Below are 19,608 nucleotides of genomic sequence, written 5' to 3'. Positions count from 1 at the left end.
AGTGGATTTTCTCTGCACTAATTCCTGTTCTGATGCATCTTTATATATGCATCTATTATATACATATTATGTCAAAACCTTGATTCCAAATTCAATGTGTGTTTTTTTTCAAGAGATATACTGTAGACATGAACACAATTATGCTGTGTTCCCTTCTACCTACACCCCTTGTTATACAGTTGCTGCTCAACACTGAGCACTATTATTGGTTAAGTCTACTATGGACAATTATTTCTAAAGCCTTTGTTTTGTTTTTGCTACCTATGTGCATAATTGCACATTCATTCATAGTAACCTTCATCTTCCATTTACTGTACTTGCCTAAATTCCCTATGTATCCAAACCTTTCAGCAAAGAAAGTACATACAGTTCTGATTTCAAATGTGACACAGTTTAAAAAATCACCTCACCAGCAAAACATAGAGGGCACTACACACTAAGCGTTGCAAACAGCTTTTGTGATGCACAATTGGTGCACAGAAATCTCATTTCACATTTGTGTTTGAGTGCACCTGTGTACTAACCGGATATTTATTCAATCTGCGCCGTCGGCAGCAGATGCTCTAAGAAACAATAGCCAAGTCACAGCAAAGAGCAGCTCCCAAAGAGTCTCCCCAATATGCCTCACTTACACTGCTCCTGTCCACCAAGTCAGCATGGACAGGGTTAATATCATGAGGACAAGACAGACACAACTTCAAAGACCTGGAGCTTGCCAGCACCAACCCCCTGAATCTCTGCTGTGGGGGACTGTTTGCTGCGCAGCTGATTTCACTTTGCCTCACACGCTCTTAGAAACAACAGCCGAGTCGTATTAAATGCAGCAGCCTCTGGTGGCAGGTGAAGGGCAGTCAAAGGATGTCTGCCATTCGCTTATGTTCCAGCTTAGCTATTACTTGACTTCAGTAAAATATTTCAGATGTATATATAAGCATTTCCATCTTCACACGTCATCACCCTGCTCTCCCAGCTGAATTTCTGCATAACCCCTCTTACTTCTTCAGCATCGCCAACTCCTTCAATTAACAAGCAGCTATCCGAAGCACACCCATCTTCCCACCCCCTGTATCTTATGTTTCCACTTCCATATCCTTATGCAGTGTAAGCTCCTAGCCTACTGTAACAATGTACCTAAATGTTTGTTATTTTATTGTTTTTCATCCTCCAACCCTATTGTACTGCGCTACGAAATATGTTAGCATGTTATACATGTATGATAATAGTAATCGGTGTCAAAAATTAGTTTTCTTTTTTACATTTAAGAAATGGAGTGCGCTAGGCATACAGATGTTAATGGCATGTAATTCAAAATATTCTTTGTGTGCCCCAAAAAGTAGAAAGTATGTCAAAGCCATCCACCAAGTTCAACCCTAAAAAAAGTCTGTTAATAATGTTAGCGCAGAATAAAATTGGCGAACAAGATGTATTCTTTTTACAAAATTGATACAATAAATAATATTATCCTAATGATTGATATTAACTAATACTAGTTCTAAATAAAACAATATATGTCATACAGATGAAACCTTCATATTGTACATATCACACACATTTTATGAAGATTTGTACTCATTTTTTGCCCAAAAGTGTTAACGCACACAAACAAATCAAATATAATCCTGGTACAGAGACTTTCCTATCAAAGACCTCCTCTAAGTGACTACTGTAATTAACAAGTTAAAGATAATTAGTTCCAGTAGGAAACTTGGTGCACTCCACTTACAACACCAGCCTAATCTGAATATTTTACATGTATGCTTTTTAGCGTTTACCCATTTCTCAATCAAAGCGCTCCTATTGGCACCGAGGCCAATTTCCGTTATTTTGTACATCCACCTGCTGTGAGTTGTGGTATCATTTGGGCAAAGGAGAGACAATGGAAGTTGACATTCTATAGCCAACACTGCACAGTTTTGCTTACTCCTATGTCCAAAGTGCACAAAATGGCAGCTTAAGAGGTAAAATCGGCGCAGCTGATGCTTTCTTATTTTTTTAATGAAAATCCAACACAACAATTTTTTTATTTTTTTGTTCCGTTGCTTTGTAAAAATGGGCCCAAATGCACTAAGCTCCATTAGGCTATTTTACCCTGCGTTAACTTAAATCAACATTTGGTTAATCATAACACATACACTAAACTCAGTGCTGCTCCTTAAATATGTATAGTGGGGTTTTTTTCCCAGACATTATTGCTCATCATATGCAAAAGAAGTGTTCCCACAACATTACATATGCACTGATGGCCATTCAGGTTAGCACAGGGGGTTAAAGGTGAATTTAGACATTGAAGGTGACTTTAGCTCCCTCCATTGACACCTATTTTACTAGAGTCCAAAGTGCTATATACAGTATATCCCCTCTAACACACATTTAAGCAACATATGGAGAAACACCTGTACACCAAAAATAGGCACCCCTGAGATACCTGGGAAATGTGCTAATTAGTTTATCTGGATAATTAGCATATGTCATTAGCATATCTTATCTCTCTCTCTTCTCCAGAAAAAAACAACATATTTCAGGGTCTGGAGGGAGCTAACGGTACCTTTAGGTATGACATTAACTTAGTGGATTTGAGTTAGTGTCATGGAAAATAACATCCATAACTTATTTAGTGACTTAAGATATTTGCCCTGATTAATCAGAGCGTAGTGCATCTGGGCAATGGTGAGCTAAGAATTTGTACAGTCAAAACCTCCACTCTCTCCCTAACATAAGGTTTTTTGTTCTCTGATAATGACCGGGTAGGATAAAGGGAGAAAAACAAACATTTGATTGACAAACACTTTTCCGACTCGCAGAAATGTAGTTTGTGATTAGTTTCATAGAGAAAGAAAATCTTTGCTTTAAGCATAGTAACATTTGTTTAAGGAAGCCCATTTGAATGTTAAATTCTTTACGAAATTGTTTTTTGTTAATCAACAAGGGATTACACCTACAACAAAATATAGAAGCCATACCTGTTGTTCCTACACCTTGTCTTGATTTTCCATCACCTGTCTTGTAAACTGGAACAACTGTGATATCATAAGTGGTTTGAGGCTGAAGTCTTTTTAGCACTGTGGAGGTGACTGCAGCTGGTACTTTAGCCACGAATTGTCTTCCTCCAAGTCGTGAACGATAAGCAATGCGGTAATTCACAACATTCCCAGGAGCAGGTTGCCAAGTGACCTTCATTGTATTCTCTGTCTCATCACTGACAGTCAGAGTCTTGGCATTTGGTGATGCTGTTTGTAAAAAAAAATTACATTAAAATAAAGTGGGCAAAATGTTATAGCCAATTGGAGGGCAGTTGTACATCTTTGCAAATGTTATCATTTAAGTTAGGTAATTAATAACACATTTACATTCCAATGATTCATGTAGTATTCATGAACAAATGGCGCGTCCTATAAAGTGAATAGATAATGTAAACCAGTGTATTGAATCAATCTACAACTGGTAAATAATGACACTGCTGTTTTAGAAAACTTTACATGACAAAAATGAAAAACATTGCAAAACTGTAGCTTCTAAATCAAAATGCTACAAAAAAACCCAATTCAGGCTACCTCTATCCTAAACTGTCACAAATTGAAGGATTTGGCTGAAGTGAAACACAGAAGCCCAAGATTAGCATTTAAGAGTCACCACTGCTGATTTAAGTTCATATTCCTAGTTGGGTCAAAACCTCTAATGTCCACCCAAGCGTTTGTTCACAAAAACAGACGTTATTGCAAAATTTGAATATACAGTACTTTGCTGATGCCAATCTTAGAACGGGGAATTGTGAATTAAAACAAAAGTGGAACGGGCAAAACATAGAATTATTTTTACAAATTAGAATATTTTTGCAGTGTAAAATGGAAATAATAAAGCATTGCGTAAAAATGTGACAATTTTCGACCGTCAATGGAGAATGAGGGACATTCACAAATCCATCCACGTTTCACACATGTTTGGGAAATTGGAGGAGGCCTGGGAGATTTCCCAACAGATGTATGTCTCTTAGAGAATTTCCTGAAATTCTTTGGATTTTACTTGTCTCAAAATAAATGTGCATGTCTTTAAGCATAACATACTTAAGTTAACCCATAGTATTTAAGGTGATGCAATTGTAACAGCTGCATTTGGGATACCATCAAGTTAGGATCATTCAAACAAATTCTTAAACATACAGTAGACTTATTCTCACAGTCCTCTCTAAATGCAAGGGCAAGCTACTCTAAAGATATTTACCAGAAAGAACGAAGAGTGCATCATTATTAATATGCTTTTTTTTTTTGTAAACACCCATATTATCTAAGGAATCTTGATCTTTATTTGTAACCAAAACTGTAACTTTAGCTCCTGCCAACATTTTTATTAAATACTTGTCTTATCACAGAAATTCTTAATTATGTATAACTACATTAGTAAGTGATGACAACCGCATTTTAATTGCCTGTATTGGATGTGTAAAGCTTTCTATAATCCTCCTAATCCCAGCGATATGTTCGCAGTAAATATACAGACAGATCTTGCCGTACAGTACTTGCTGCCAATGTTGTGTTGCATTCAGTAATATAAAAATAACTTCTTCGTGCAGTTGCAGGGGACAGATTTATGTTTCCAAAGTCAAACTTCCATTTCATAATTATGTTCGGTGCTGCGAACTGCTTTAAAACCCATAAAAATATCCAGCCAATGCTCCATATTGCGAAATTTACCGTCATTTATTAACAGTACCTATGTAAGTAAAATTGAATGCTATGGATAAATATAGCTTTTAAATAGGAAGAGCATTAAAGGGGCAATCCCCACTAGAAGTGTACGGAATGAATGAATGCTTCAAACATGTAGGGGCTTATGCTGTAAGATCGTCTCTGTCACACGGAATGCCCCATTGAAGTCAGTAGGGCATCTTTGTGGAGAAGGAGCAGCTCAGTGAGTAAAGAAACGGACTCTGACTGAGAAACTGAGTTTGAAGCAGGGGAACCTGGTTCAATTCCCGGTTGGTTCCTTGTGATCTTGGCCTTGGACTTTATCACCCTGTGCCTCAGGCACAAAAAACATAGATTGTAAACTCCATGGGGCAGGGACTGTGTCTGCAAAATGTCTCTGTAAAGCGCTATATAAAACTAGCAGTGCTATACAAGAATTATTATTATTATTATTAATAATAATAAACAAAATTGAACCTATTCAGTTTATAGAATAAGGGTCATATAGGGTTATGCTGTTTTGAATGAGGATTTTATCCAGAAAATGTCCCGAACGGCAGCTTTTGAATACAGAGGCGGCACATTTTATTTGAGTGCGGCTAGCTCTGCAAGCCTGGGGATGTCCCAGCATGCTAGCCGCACTCCCTCGGCGTGCCGCGCGTCATCGACGCGTGGTCACGCGTCATCGGGTGCCTGCGCCCCCTGCACGCGCGTCCAGGGCTCCCCGAGGGAGCCCTGGTGTCCCGCGATGTGGGGGACGGCGGCAGGGGGTTCCGGGGCACCCGGCGAGCGGAGGGAGAAAGCCCCGATCGGAGGCCGCTCCTCCGGGGCTTCGGCGCGCGCCAGGCACATCCCGGCGCGCGCCTGGTTACTGCTGCGGCCGAGACCGGGCAAATGCTCAAATAAACTCGGCCGCAGCAGTATAAACACACAGATGAAGCCACCAGTATTAGAACACTTACCTGGGAGATTCTGGGGCAGTCTCACAGTAAATGCTGCAACATTTCTGTGAGATTCTTAATAGCCCATCGGATTAACACAGTGGGGGGTCCCCACTATCCTATTCAAACTGGATGGGACTGCAGGGACCCCCCGCTGTGTTAATCCGATGGGCCATTTAGAATCTCACAGAAATATTGAGGCATTTACTGTGAGACTGCCCCAGAATTTCCCAGAATTTCCCAGGCAAGAGTTCTAGTACTCGTGGCTGCATCTGTAGAGTGATTTTTGGCCACTAGATTGTATTGTATGTATGTCTTTGTTTATATAGCGCCATTAACGTACGTAGCGCTTCATAGCACTTTAGATGGTTTTATATAATATTCACACAAAGTCTTTAGGTATAAAACTATTTATTTTACCTTTTTTAACAAGCAAAATGTCAGCCCCTTAGATGTTTCCTGGATTCCATTGGTAATTACATCACTCATGTTGAAAAGATAAAGCATTATCCACAGGACACGAAGAAGTGATATTTTCAGTTGAAGCATTATCAGATATTTTAAGGAAGTGAATAACATTGTGTGTGGGAGACCTTGGTTTTAGCACAGAACCCTAACCCCGAGCATCAGGAACCAATAAGTAGATTGCATATTCATTCGGTATAAATTATTAGCATATGTTTTGCTCAAGCAGAATTTTCCCAGAAATTATATATTTTTATGATCTCTCCTATAATGCGGGTTCTCTGGAGCAGAACAACAGTTTTCTCATCAGTCAGGAATCCCTGGTTTAGGGGATATTCACTGGAAAAGTTACAGTGAAAACGGGGGCCCAGCTTGATTTAGGTAATAAGTAAGGGGAATGCTGCGTGTCACTAAGACATTTCCCTCAGTAAATATCCCCCCATCGATGAAAAGAAGAAAAGGATGGGGGTCATTTTAATTCCTTTATGCTGCTGCTTTATTGTTGGTCGATGTGAATTAATTTATGCATCTTCCTCAATACAGGGCACTACAGTCATTGACTAAGCTGAAAGTCGCCAGCCACTGCTGTTTTATATTACGTGATGAAAAATACAAAATAATGACAAATGTCCATATTTTCACTGAACATATTAAAAACACCGCTGTTTGCACACATCTTGCCTTCTGAAATGTGCAATCTCTCCCCAAATCACGGTTGAGCAAAGCATATTTTATGGTATAATGTACTCAATTATATTCATTTCGCTACTTTAGGATTTACTATGGCAGACGGTGAGTTTTTCTATAGCAAGTTCCTGCTCTTGCTTCCCCCGTGCTGAACTATCATTGTTGTATACCAGGCTTTCATGCCCCCTCCCATGCCTCTGCTCAATATTCCTCTACTTCCGGAATGCAAAGAAAGTAGTCATATCACTGAAGAAGGTTTCTTGAAACCATTTTTCCTTTCTCGTTAAGCAGTGATTTTTTAAGATTGCTGCTCCCCCTGGAGAGGGTTTTGAGTCAATATGAATCCAGATTTGGTGAATACTGTATGTCAAATTGCTGGCACCTATTTTAAACATGTGATCATCCCTAAGTATAGATCATCTTCTTTACTAGAGATGTGTCAATGTTTTCAATAGTAGTTTGCAAAATCTTTTAAACCTTTCCGCTTCAAATTTGAAGCCTTTTCAAGAATCCAGACAAAATAATAGTACTTTTGGAGGAGAGGAGAGAGAAACAGAGAGAGGGAGAAACTATTTGCTTATTTCAATTAGCTTATATTCACACCCATATTTGCATATTTCCCAGATACCCAAGTGTGTTCACAGGTATCTCTCCACGTGTTGCATAGAGGAGTGTTTTGGGAGGTATATAATTCAATGGCTATTGTACTAAATTGGCCTCCATCTCCCCCTCGGCTTTGTGAATCGCTTGATAAGGTTACCTGTTTTTAGCAGAAAAAAAGTAAGAAATGTGCATGGTTTGGGAACTCCTGTAAAACATCGGCACCTTTTTTTTTTTTAGTTCTTAATGAAACTCTCAGGATAATCATGCATATTCAGTTCCAATAAACATATTTACATTAAAAGTGAAGAATAAAGAAAGGAGGTGCCTTATGGGTCACAGAAACTTGGTTCGAGTCCAGTGGAAAGCACTGCACTGTTTTTAATGTCTTGTAAAATTAGCTTGCAATGTTTTTTTTCCTGCGATGCATCCCACACCTTGTACAAAAAAGGTCAAGTCGAATAAATGGAAAAATATTTTTTCACTGTTGCATCTCTGTGCATAATTGTGTATGGCCTATAGAAGACCCTGCATAATGTACCTTTCTCAGTGACGTTACAATATTATAATGTACATTAGATTCTTCTGAAATCAATCCTAGTGCATAGTGTTATATACAGTAACTTTCTATATTAAAATCTCTCATCTACTATAGGATTTTGTTTTATATTTACCTTCGGTTGTAGCATCTCCTTCAACGGGATCTCCTTCTCCACTTTTGTAATTAGCAAAAACTGAAATTTTATATTTTGTCTCTGGATTAAGGTTTTCCAGCGCTGCATTTGTTTGATCACCAGGAACATTCTTTTCTCCAAACTCATCATCAAAGAAGGACTTCCATGCAATTCTGTAACCCCGAACCATTCCCGGAGCTGCGGTCCATGATGCACCAATTGTAGTGTCTGTTATGTCTTTGGTAACCAAATCACGAGGGGAGCCACGTTCTACAATAAAAAGTATGGAGTTTCAAATAAACTGTTATACATAAGTAAACTAGTACTCATTTCTGACTACCTCCAGACATACTTTTATTATTTTCTTATAAAACGCAATGCAGTGGACATCTGTTAACATCTGTGGCATACAACATATAATAGCATCAAAGCAGGTTGCACCATAAGCATATTTTGCAATTCAAAGGCACATTTAAAATCCCTCTACAATGTAAATGCAATCATCTCTCACCATGCCAAACCACATATACACTGGACTTCCATGTATTTTACCATTAGTAATTAGTAGTTAGTAAAGCCTATGTTTCAATTGAACTTTGAAAAAAGTTTAACAATTCTAAAAAGTTAGTGAAATTGACAGTCAAAGCGATTAAAGTTCCCCAGGAAGGTGAGAGAAAGAAAGAGACAGAGAAACCAGTTTTGTAGAGTACCCATGGACTGTTATATACTTTTCCCTGGTATCTCAGATGTGTACACTGTTTTGTCTCCATGTGTTGTACAGAGGAGTGTTTATACTGTACATTTTTATGGGGCACCCCAAAAGTAATTTAACCACACACACACACACACACACACACACACACACACACACACACACACACACACACACACACACACACACACACACACACACTATATATATATTTCCATATAATGGGTATAAAATATGCACTGTTTGGAGGTTTGGGGACAATCCAAAGGTCACCAGCTTGGGTGGCAATATTATGCACTGACATGCTGCAACTATGCATTAACTTTCCATGGATTGGCATTAACACTCATTTAAAAGCGTAAATCAACACGTAAAAAAAACACAGAAATTAACTAACCGTACAATTTTCACACAAAATTTAAGCCTACAAAAATAAACATATGGTGCATGCTTGGCTTTGCTCCAAACGTTTTTTGGGAGAAGTGATTTGATGAATAGATAGGATTAAACATTACACAGTACTTAGCAAACTCACAATTGTTAAACATGGATATGAGCAAGTCAAAAAGCTTTAACTTAATTACGCAAATATGAATAAATATAACGAATTCATATCTCCCACACTAGACGGGGCTCCAGTACCGCAGGCTCATTTCCCGTGGGTATGGAATGTGTATTAAACCATATACCTTTGTCAGGGGGTAAAATAAAGAATGGAAAAGGTAATAAATCCTTAGAACCAAGTTGGGCTTTAAACCAAACCACTGTGTTAAATGGAAATGTTTCACTGGAAACTAAACAGGTTAGAGCTGCTGACAAAGTATTTTACTTTCCAGTTGTAAAAAAATATTTGAAAGAACAATATTGCAGCCACAAAGTCATTACTATTCACTACCATTTTTAGCACTTTCAACAGCATGTTTTGTTCTCCCCACTAAATTAATACAGAGCTTAGGCCAAGGAGCATGACAGCATGTCAATTTCCTAACTGCAAAGTATCTCTCACATATTTGTCAACATGTTCAACTATTATTGTTACAGAAAGCGCAGACCTATAAAGGTTTGATGTTGATTACACGTGGTTCTGTGATGCCTTCGCCTGCTGCCCATAACACATAGAGCAGTAGGAGCTATATTTCAAAGTATCATGGCTGGAAGACTGTGGCAAACCTGGGGTAAAAAAAAAACGGCACTCGATTTATTAACTAATTTTGTCCCATTGGATACAATGGGAATTTCTGCTTTGATAAATAAGGTGCATTACTTTTGCTGAGGTTTTGCCCAAGTTATGTAGCCGGGAGACCAGGACACATACCGCCATAGTTAGAACCAACTGCTCAAACAGTCCAAACCATGACTCGACTGGTGCCGGCATAATGACTGGAGCATTATTGGGGGAAGGAGGAATTAGCTTCAGCAATTATTGGGAAAAGACAATAATCTTTTTGTGATTCTGTTATATAGGGATAATCAGCTGTGACTTTCACATTCAATTCTGCTTTAACCCTTTCAGTGCCTTATCAGTGTATATAAAGACATGCTGTACAAATGAAGTGATGGACAGAGTTGAGTATCAAGAATCATAAGAATCACATAATCGCTTACATGTGCATTGTTGAAAAAGAAGATGGTGCCTGAATTTTTTTTGGAATGTAGATCTGGACTTTTGGTCCCACCAGGAAAAGTACAACTTATTTACTGTATATCTTTCTCGATTAAACTGAGATACCATCTAAGGAGTTACAAGTTGGTAAAGAAATCGACGTCATGCTATTGTTTTGTGTATTTCGATCACTTAAATTGTGCCCTTTTAGCAATTTAGCATATTTTTGGTGCATTTGTAATGAATAACTGACCACACACACTTCCTACACATACCCATTTTAGCTCACAGACATTACTTCTGTATTTAGGAATGAAACTTAAAAAAAATTCATAAGGACAATACAACATGCTATGTCTGTGGAAAAACTGGTGCTGCAGCCAACACAGTGATACACAATAACTCTAATGTGTATTTTCAACAGCTTAATTAAATACTAGAATGTACAAACATGCAGAAGCCCATTTGTCTGACACGACCTTCCACTATGGAACAAGCAATCTATATAAAGGTTGTACTGTGAAAGGGACCCCAGATTGATTATTTCAGCTGAGCCAACAGTAGGCAAGCAATGTAAGAAAGCAATAAAGAATGGCAGCAAGATATATGTATTAGGTTCTATAGGATGAGGTATTAGCAGCAGAAAGCGAAAGTGACTTTACAAATCATAGGTAAGACCTCACCTGTACTGTACTGTACTGTACACCATACTGTATCTCTGGAGAGACCTAAATACATTAGAGATTGTGCAAAAAAAGGCAACTAAAATGTGGCATGGTCTACATGCTAAAACTGAAAAACAAAAGGATCTTAATATCTACAGCGTGGAGGAGAGAGTGGGGGATATGATTGCAACTCAAACATATGAAGGGTCTTAACAGGAAGAAAGCATATGCCAGATAAAGAGAAGTGCTAGAACAGGAGGTTATGCTCTGAAGCTGGAAAGTTGCCAGCACAGGGGAAATATGAGGAAGTGCTACTTCATGGAAATGGTTGGGAATCTGTGGAATAGGCTCCCAAAAGAGATGGTGACATCAATATAAGTAATATATATGTCAAGCATGAAATCGGGTCTGAGATTTTACAACAGGCAAGAACATGGTCAGACCAGGTGGGCCAAGTATTTGGTATCTGCCATCAAATCTGTTTCTGTGTGCACTGTTTATTTTATGTTTCTGTCAAAATTGTAAAATACTTAATATGTCTCTGAGCCCAACTAGATTTTACACCAGCTCCCCTCTGGTGGGCTATGTATCAAATTCCTGCGAAGTATGGAACATCTTGAATAACCAAGTGCATTATGTTTGAAGTGCATCAGTCTAAGATTTACACCAAAAAGGTGCACAAACAGTAGACTGCTTCTGATGCACTTGCTATGTAGATGACGTTTAAAAGCAGCTACTGTAGTTTAACAGGATAGATTGCCAAAATATTACACTCTCCCTTAATGGCGTAAATATGGCTCAGATAAAGTTTGCTTTGACCGTTACAATAGTGAATAACTGTATCTACATTATGCTTAATGTGTAAGTAGTGTATGCGGTTTCAAATCTGGGACAGAAAACCAATTGGCAGTCTAAGTAGAAAGAACCCCAAAATGAGCCAGGTGACCGAAACGTTCTATTTCCTGTCTGCAATTACCATCAGCTGCTCCATTCCCAATGTATCCACGATGGTATAATGTCCCTGTCAGCTATATTCAAGAGTATTAGTATGTACTTTTTTTAATTTAGTAAATACTGTAGGTAAGTTATGTTTATACTAGAGAACAATATATCTGCCCCTTTTATACTTCTTGCTATGAATGGTTCTGTAAATTGACTGAGCTCCAGTGGGCATTAGTCTATTCAGACATATACTACAATCTACTTTATTTCCTTTGTTTGCATTATCTTCAGTTTAGGGATTTAATTTGGTTTTGACAAAGCAAACCTTTACAGAAGCGTTGTTTTGATCAGGGGTTTCAATGAATGTCCTTAAAGGGGGGGATGAGAAAGAATTTTCAGCTCAGTATTTATTGGTGGCTAGACTAATTTTCTGCCTTTCCCTGAGTCAACATAATTGAAAATATATGTGGTGGGAGTTCAGAGACTGAACTTAATGGAACCATTGTCTTCTTTCAGTGAAACGTAGTATGTGTCTTTCTCTCACACAGTATCATTTTACCAGCGATAATACAGATGCTGAGTTGTTCTTCCAACATCGTAACAGACCATGAAACCGACAAAAATTAAAACAATCATCCATCTCTATCTGAAATACAGCTACAGCTACCCCCAACCTGAAACCACTAAACAACTTTGAAGGCAATAGTTCATTTAAATTAGGATTTGTTTCTTGGTACCGTCAGCTTGAAACGTGTATATTCAGCCTACGTCACTCACAGGTTCTCTTCCGTCCTTCTTTTAAAAGGTTAGAAGGGGTCCTTTGCCAATAACACAAACTATACAATTTAAATGTGAATGAAAAAGTGCTCGTCTCCATATTTACATTAAAAGAGCATGCATTCGTCTATTCAGACATATACTAAAATCTACTTTATTTCTTTTGTTTGCATTATCTTCAGTTTAGATATTTAATTTGGTTTGGACAAAGCAAAATTTTACAGAAACTTTTGTTTGGAACAGGGATTTCAAAGGAGGTTTTTTAAAATGATATCTAATTATTTAAAAACTGATTTGTCATGTGTGCTTTTGTAGTATGAACTTCAACTACATATTGAGTACTAATAAAAACAGATATCAAACGGCTGTCATTGTTAAGTGGGAATAAGGTAGAAATCAAAGCCTTAGGGCCATAATTACTAAGCAGTGCTAAGCCATAAGACAAGTGTATAGGCCTTAAGGTGTCTTATAGTTGAGTGCCGGTTAGTAAATGTGACCATTTATTATGCACTGAAACAGGCTCAGTTGATAATTTGTCACAAGAGCAAATGAAGAAATGAAAAATGCCATATCTTAATTCATTATTTGTAATCATCCATATGTAATCATCCATAAGGTCCGATAGTCACAATCCCTCATGTGCCTTTCAAAACAGCTTGCTGAGGCAAATACAGTACATTTTTAGTATTTTTGGTCTCTTGTGGCAATTCTAAATAAACTGTTTCGATTTGGTCCTGCCTAATGTCTGATTCTTGTATGGTGTGTTTGCGCTAACTGAGCAACAGTCCGCAACAGTTCTGTTCTTCTGTAACTTTATATTAAATTGATTCTCAATAGTTTAATGGGCTCTGTCAACGGCACTCAATTTGTGTCAATGTTTCTCAATGTAACATATCATACATGCATGTACATGCATTTTTCTGGTTGTTTACTTGCGATTTCTTTATATAGTGATGTAGTCTGGCAATAATTTTCGTTTCGTCCATCACTTCAGACTCAGTAGTACCAAACTTGGGCAGCCCTGATATTCTTGGAGATTCAAATTATTTTCACCCTTGCCTATTTACTTTCACCTCATTAAAATGTACACAAAACAAACACCATGATCTGGATAATCTCAACACTCTGCATAATAATGCTCCTTTAATGAATACAACAACATTTGGAAGAATAATGTCCAGGTGATGGATACATGGATGGTTTGGTAATGTGAATGTACTATATATGCCTCAGAAGTTTAAACTCTCTTCAACTTGGCACTTTTTTTTCAATATTGTCTAGAAACCTCTAGCCATGTCGGAAAGGAAGCTTTATAGTACGGCTTTTCTGTTCTTTAAGGCTAAAATGGGATTGAAGAAGCTGCAACTGTGCACTTTTAACTCAGAAAGAAATCTCCCTCCGACTATATTATTCTTGGCAGTATGCTGGCAATGGAAACCATTCTGCTGGCCAGCACTGATCCCACTGTTTTGTGCTCTACATTCAGGAAAGATAAAACTATTTTTGGTTTATATTTATATACTTAATAGGGAAAAATGTTTTTGCCATTTTAGTTTGAATTGAAAAGAAGTAAACATCTGAAAAACCATAGACCAACAGAACCACAAATCTTCCTTCTGTTTGAGTCTGGCTGCTTATTTTTCCATTATGAAATTAAAAAAAAAAAAAAAGAAATTTAGATGGACACTGTAACATGAAATCTACCTAGTTATTACCCAATGGACATAATTCATGTGAGTTTTTTCATGACATTTTAAATAATAATTAATCCCTTGATTCAAGAGATCTCAATCATTTGCTTGGAAGATATTCAAGCAAATATTTGATGATGGTTGTTTCCATTACATTATCAATCAACACTACTGAGAAAGTAAACTACCAACAGAAGCTTGAATGATTCTCCATCTGGAAATGGATTCTGCAGGATATATAACACCTCTACACTCAACACAAATTTGGAAGATTCAAGTAATCTGTCAATTACATCATCCAGGATTGTGTTACCCGCGAATGCTATTATCATTCATCTTGCTTTTTTCAGTATCTTCTCTTACCATATAGAGGTGTTCCTGAACAATATGCATTAGTTATACAGTATAACAGGAAAATATTCAGATAGATACTAAGTAACTTCACACTTTGTTGATAAAAGTGCAGTAATTATAATAGGTAAACCACGGGTTCAAGTGAAATGATGGGCTGTCTTGTTTTCTTCCTAACCAGTTAAGGATAACTCGGAGACAATAAATATTTTAATAAATGCTGGTTACGGTAAAGTTACTTTAAAATGTCAAGAACTCAGACTCTGAATAGGTTTTAACAAATGTATGAAACCGCACTGAATATCCAAGACACACACAGAAGCCTTTGTTGCCATCTGATTACAGAAAGTAAAATGCCTAATAAACATTACGTACATTTCCTGTGAAACGTTGAGAACTTCATTGTAAGGAAATGTCAATTCATTTTCAGTGTAATTCTGTCTGTAAGAGGCAATTGATTTCTAAAACGATTTAGAGTTGCCAAAGAAACAGCAGAACAAAACATGATAGAACTAGAAGAATAAGCTACTTCCTCTTTCTGACCAAATCAGGCAAATGAAATGTAATATCTCATTTTTAAATTCATGTTTTGTAAGACTTCTCAAAACAAAATGGTGTTGTTTTTAAATGTAATATTGTTCCTATCGAGAAGTACATTACAGATATTACTTGGTCTCCATACTGCCTTTACTTGAAAATGTTATTGTATTATATTTTAATATCCTGGTAGAATAGAATACAATAGAAAAATCTTATTTCTATCAACTGTACAACCACTTTAATTACACTTTACTTATCCAAATGTTTTGTTTTAACTTCAGCCCCCAAAAAACAAATACATAAAATACCTAAATAATATTACAAGTCACTGTAGCATAGTTAATGGATTGTGCAAATGACATTTAGTAGTTGGGCTTGAGGTAATACATAAGGAATCCAATTTGTAGTATTGACAAGATACAGGTTGGATATAAATAATTATTTAGACGTTTCAGGGTGGCATGAAATTAGTTTTGAATATACTTAGTGAAAAATGCACCCTAAATTGTCATTCTCAATCACAATCTTTTGGTATAAAAACAGATCATTTTGTATCAGTGACTCCCAGCTCTATAATGTTGCATACAGTACCTACTGTAACCTCAGCCCTCCTTCCCCTTTCTTTCTATCACAGAATTGAACTTAAACTGTGCCATTTGTAGTAAGGAGAAATTAAAAGAGAAACCATAGTTGTTGCATTGAGCCAATCCTTAAGAGTCTCAAAGATCCACAACTGGTCATTGTTTTTAGATATGTGACTGCAAACCATAATGTTCTCTGAATGCACTTATGGATTGATGGCATGTTTTGGAAAAGCTGGAAGTGTATGATACAGTCATGTTTGCAATTTGTTCTTGGCATTTAAACTTCTAATAAAATGATCATGCTTCCCTCTTCCTCTACTTAAACTCCAATTGCAGCTGTAAATATTCTTACTCTACTTAACATGGAGAGAAAATTTGAACCAGAACTAGATATATTTTTAAGCCTTATCATGATTGGCTGGCGAAGTCAGCCAATCAAAAAATATGAACATCTGGATGATCGTTAGACCATATTGAATATATTGAGGAGGCTATGTATTTGAGATATTTTGTTTGTTTCAATAAATCAGATAAGCACTCTTTGATAAAGCGCCCGTTGGGCGAGAAACGCGTCAGAGGACCCTGTATCTGTTTGCCTTCATGTTTATTTAAATAAATACTTTTTTATTGGATACCAGCCTCTAGCCCTATCTCTTGCTGTGATCAGCCCTACAACCAATTTTAAGCACCCGTTAGGTTAGTCCTCTTGGGTAATCTCCCCTCAAACACATTTACAGATCCCTGTCTCCTCCCAGTCTCTGCTTTTCAGTCTCATTTGGCCTTTTCTTCTTTTTCAGCCTACATTACTAGGTTATTCTTTCTTACTTTCTATACCCTCTATATAGAGCCATCAACAGAATTTATTGGGCCAGGACAAATTTGAAGAACGGAGTCCTAAATGGGGTTACAACATAATCCCCTTAGATGTACTTTGCCTTGTCATGTCTCTTTGTTCCCCACTCCCCCAGCATGTCTTCTCTCCCCTTCCCCTCCTAGTGGTTTTCTCTCTCACACCCTTTGTCCTTCCATCTTTTCCCCTTCTGTGTCTCTTTTCTCCCCTCCTCCCATGTATTTCTCTTCTTTCCCCCTCCCCACAGCATGGCTTTCTCTCCTCCCTCCAGCATGTCTCTCACCTCTCTCCCTTCCCAACATGTTTTTCTCCTTCCTCTTCCCCCCACATTGTCTCTCTATCCCACCCCAGCATGTCTCTCTCCCCTCATACCCCAGCATGTATTTCACTCTTCACCCCAGCATGTCTTTTTCTCCTTCCCCTCCCTCCAGCATATTTCTCTCTCCTCTCCTCTCTGCATGTCTTTTTCTCTTCCCCTCCCCCAGCTAGAATTTCTCTCTCCTAGCCACCCAAGCATGTCTTTCTCCCCTCCCCCCAACATGTCTTTCTCGCTCCTCTCCCCCCAACATCTTTCTCTCTCCTCTCTCCCCAACATTTCTTTCTCTGCTCCCCCCATGTATTTGTCTCTTCCCCCTGTCATCCCAGTATACCTTTCTGTCTCCACTCTCTCCGTCCCCAGCATCTCCCTCTCTTCTTGCACCATTCATCTCATTCTTTCTCTCTGTTCTCCCTTCGTGTGTATATATAAATATATATTTCTTATTTCCCCCTCATGTCTCTTTTTCCTCTCTTTTATCACACATGCACTCATTCTATTTTTAACATCCTGACGTCTCAGTCTCTTTCCTTGTCCCATTCATGCCATTCTAATTATTTAATCTTATGTTTCTCTCTCCCCACGGTTTTTTTCTATTTTCCTCTCATGTTATCCTCTTTTTAACAATTTGTTGTATCTTCTCCTCCAGAAATCTTTTCCTTACCCTTGCTCACCCTTACCCTCATGTCTTTCTCTTTTCTCCCCCCTTCTGTCTTTCTTTTCCCTCATGCATTTCTCTCTTCTACTTTATTTTCTCCTTTCCTTTTTCTCTCTTTCTATGTCTTCTTTCCTTTCATACCATGAAAAATATGTATGCACACTGAAAATAAAATAGAAAATAGTTTGGTGCAAAAACTCACCCAACAAACAAAAGCATCAAAACAAACAGAGTTGCACACCAGGGTTGGTTTATTACTCAATCTTCCAACTTTTCGGTCCCATGTCGGACCTTTCTAATTGTTCTTCCCTTTCATGTCTGTTTTTCGCCGCCTAATTTAACCCTTCTTTCTCACCTTTCTCAGCCTGTCTCTCATGCTGCAATTTTAGTCCCATGCTGCTCTCTGTGAGGCCCCTCCCACTGCTGAAGGCTCCACCCACTTGTGGAGGGTCTGCAGAGAAAGGGCTTCCCCCTCTGTGCTTCCTGCATCTCAGAGCCCCCTGCAGAGAATTGATGTGTCAGCAGGGGGCCGGACCTCTAAACTCGCCAGCCTGGGAAAGCAGTCCTGGCTGGCCCCTCTTGTTGGTAGCCCTGCCTCTATATATGCTCTTATATATTGCAAAACAAAGATGCATGCACCATATTAATCACAACAAAGTAGGGCATTTCTAAGTGCCAGCAAAATGTAGTAGAACATGGCTGAATTTTCACCACAATTAACTCAATCTTTTTTCTACAATTACACTACCTTCATCACAACTCGGGTTTCCACTGACACTCTTTTAGGTTGTGTGTTCATTGATAGGGGGCATCTGTTTCCATTTGTTGAGGTAATGGTTGAGAAAATGGCACAATGATGAAAAGAGCATCTGTTACATGATTTAACGGCATGTGAGCAGGTATAGTGAAAACGGTGCCACTATAATAGCCATTCAAATGCAGGCACAGAAGTCGTGCTCCAAGAGGTGCCATGGAAATTAACAGGAAACAGGTCACCTTGTCCCTTCTGCTGATTTATTGGAGGAATGCATGAAGCATAGAAGGCCATAGTATGACCATTAAGATGTCGGTCTTCAAGATAAGGGCTAGTGGGTTTAATTCCAACTTCAGTCACTTATTGTGTATTTTTAGAATGGCTGTAAGTAGTCACTATTTATCCCCATGTGCCCATGTTTTCCTACTTATAATATATCACAATTCACTAAAAAATATCCTTGAATTTGTAATTGCTCCTGTGCAGGCCACAAGATTATAAATACAATGCCTTTATTCAATTCCACATATGCTGTATATGTGCATGCGTAATGCACTGCAAACCACTTTCTTTCATGGAGTCCTGAAGACATAAGTATAAAGTAACTATGAATAGCCTTAATCAATCAGGACCACCTTTTTATAAACTTTATAAAATATATATATATTTATATATATAATTTCCGAAAAAGTGCCCAGTTGGAAAGAAAATAAGAGACTGGTGCTTCAATTCATTGTTATATAAATTAAAGTTCATCTGAGTACAAAGAAAAAAATGTTTTGTTTTTATCTAGTAATTGTTCCGTACCCAAAGCAAATGTTTTGAGCTCAGCGAGAGCTATTAAATGTAATTAATGTCTGCGTTATAATCAGATGGCACATTTCTAAGAACTTGGCTATCCTCAATTTTGCCAACAGCAATGGAAAAAGGGAAAGTATTTTAACTTCTCTTTTAATCCTGCAAACAAAAACAAGATTGACTTAATATATTAAACAACTAAAGTACAGTCTGTGTTTGTTTTTTAAATCTGTGCCTCTGGGTAGTTAATGTAAATCCTTGCCAGGTTTCTTCTTACCACCTCCCCACCCTTGGGAAACGAGATTACTAAAACAGTAG

At 37.9% G+C, this 19,608-nt stretch overlaps 1 protein-coding gene across 6 annotated transcripts in view; it reads right to left on the bottom strand.

The window, feature by feature from the left end:
• The window catches only part of COL12A1 (collagen type XII alpha 1 chain), a 165,253-nt gene that overhangs the window by 114,284 nt on the left and 31,361 nt on the right, over positions 1–19,608 (bottom strand). For 5 of the 6 annotated variants that reach the window (XR_012801168.1, XM_075598005.1, XM_075598006.1 and 2 more), the window contains exons 8-9: positions 8,050–8,319; positions 2,961–3,227 (exon numbers count right to left, since the gene is read on the bottom strand). The exons of the other annotated variant lie outside the window; for it this stretch is intronic. Coding sequence is in view for 4 of the 5 variants with exons in the window: in XM_075598005.1 (XP_075454120.1) it covers positions 2,961–3,227; positions 8,050–8,319 (537 nt within the window). In the remaining variant the exon portion in view is untranslated. The remainder of the gene's footprint in view (positions 1–2,960; positions 3,228–8,049; positions 8,320–19,608) is intronic. 6 annotated transcript variants of the gene reach the window in all.

Source organism: Ascaphus truei, chromosome 4 (assembly GCF_040206685.1).
Source record: "Ascaphus truei isolate aAscTru1 chromosome 4, aAscTru1.hap1, whole genome shotgun sequence".
Lineage (NCBI taxonomy): Eukaryota > Metazoa > Chordata > Amphibia > Anura > Ascaphidae > Ascaphus > Ascaphus truei.
Note: the sequence above shows the minus strand (reverse complement) of the source record. Positions and strands in the feature narration are given on the sequence as shown.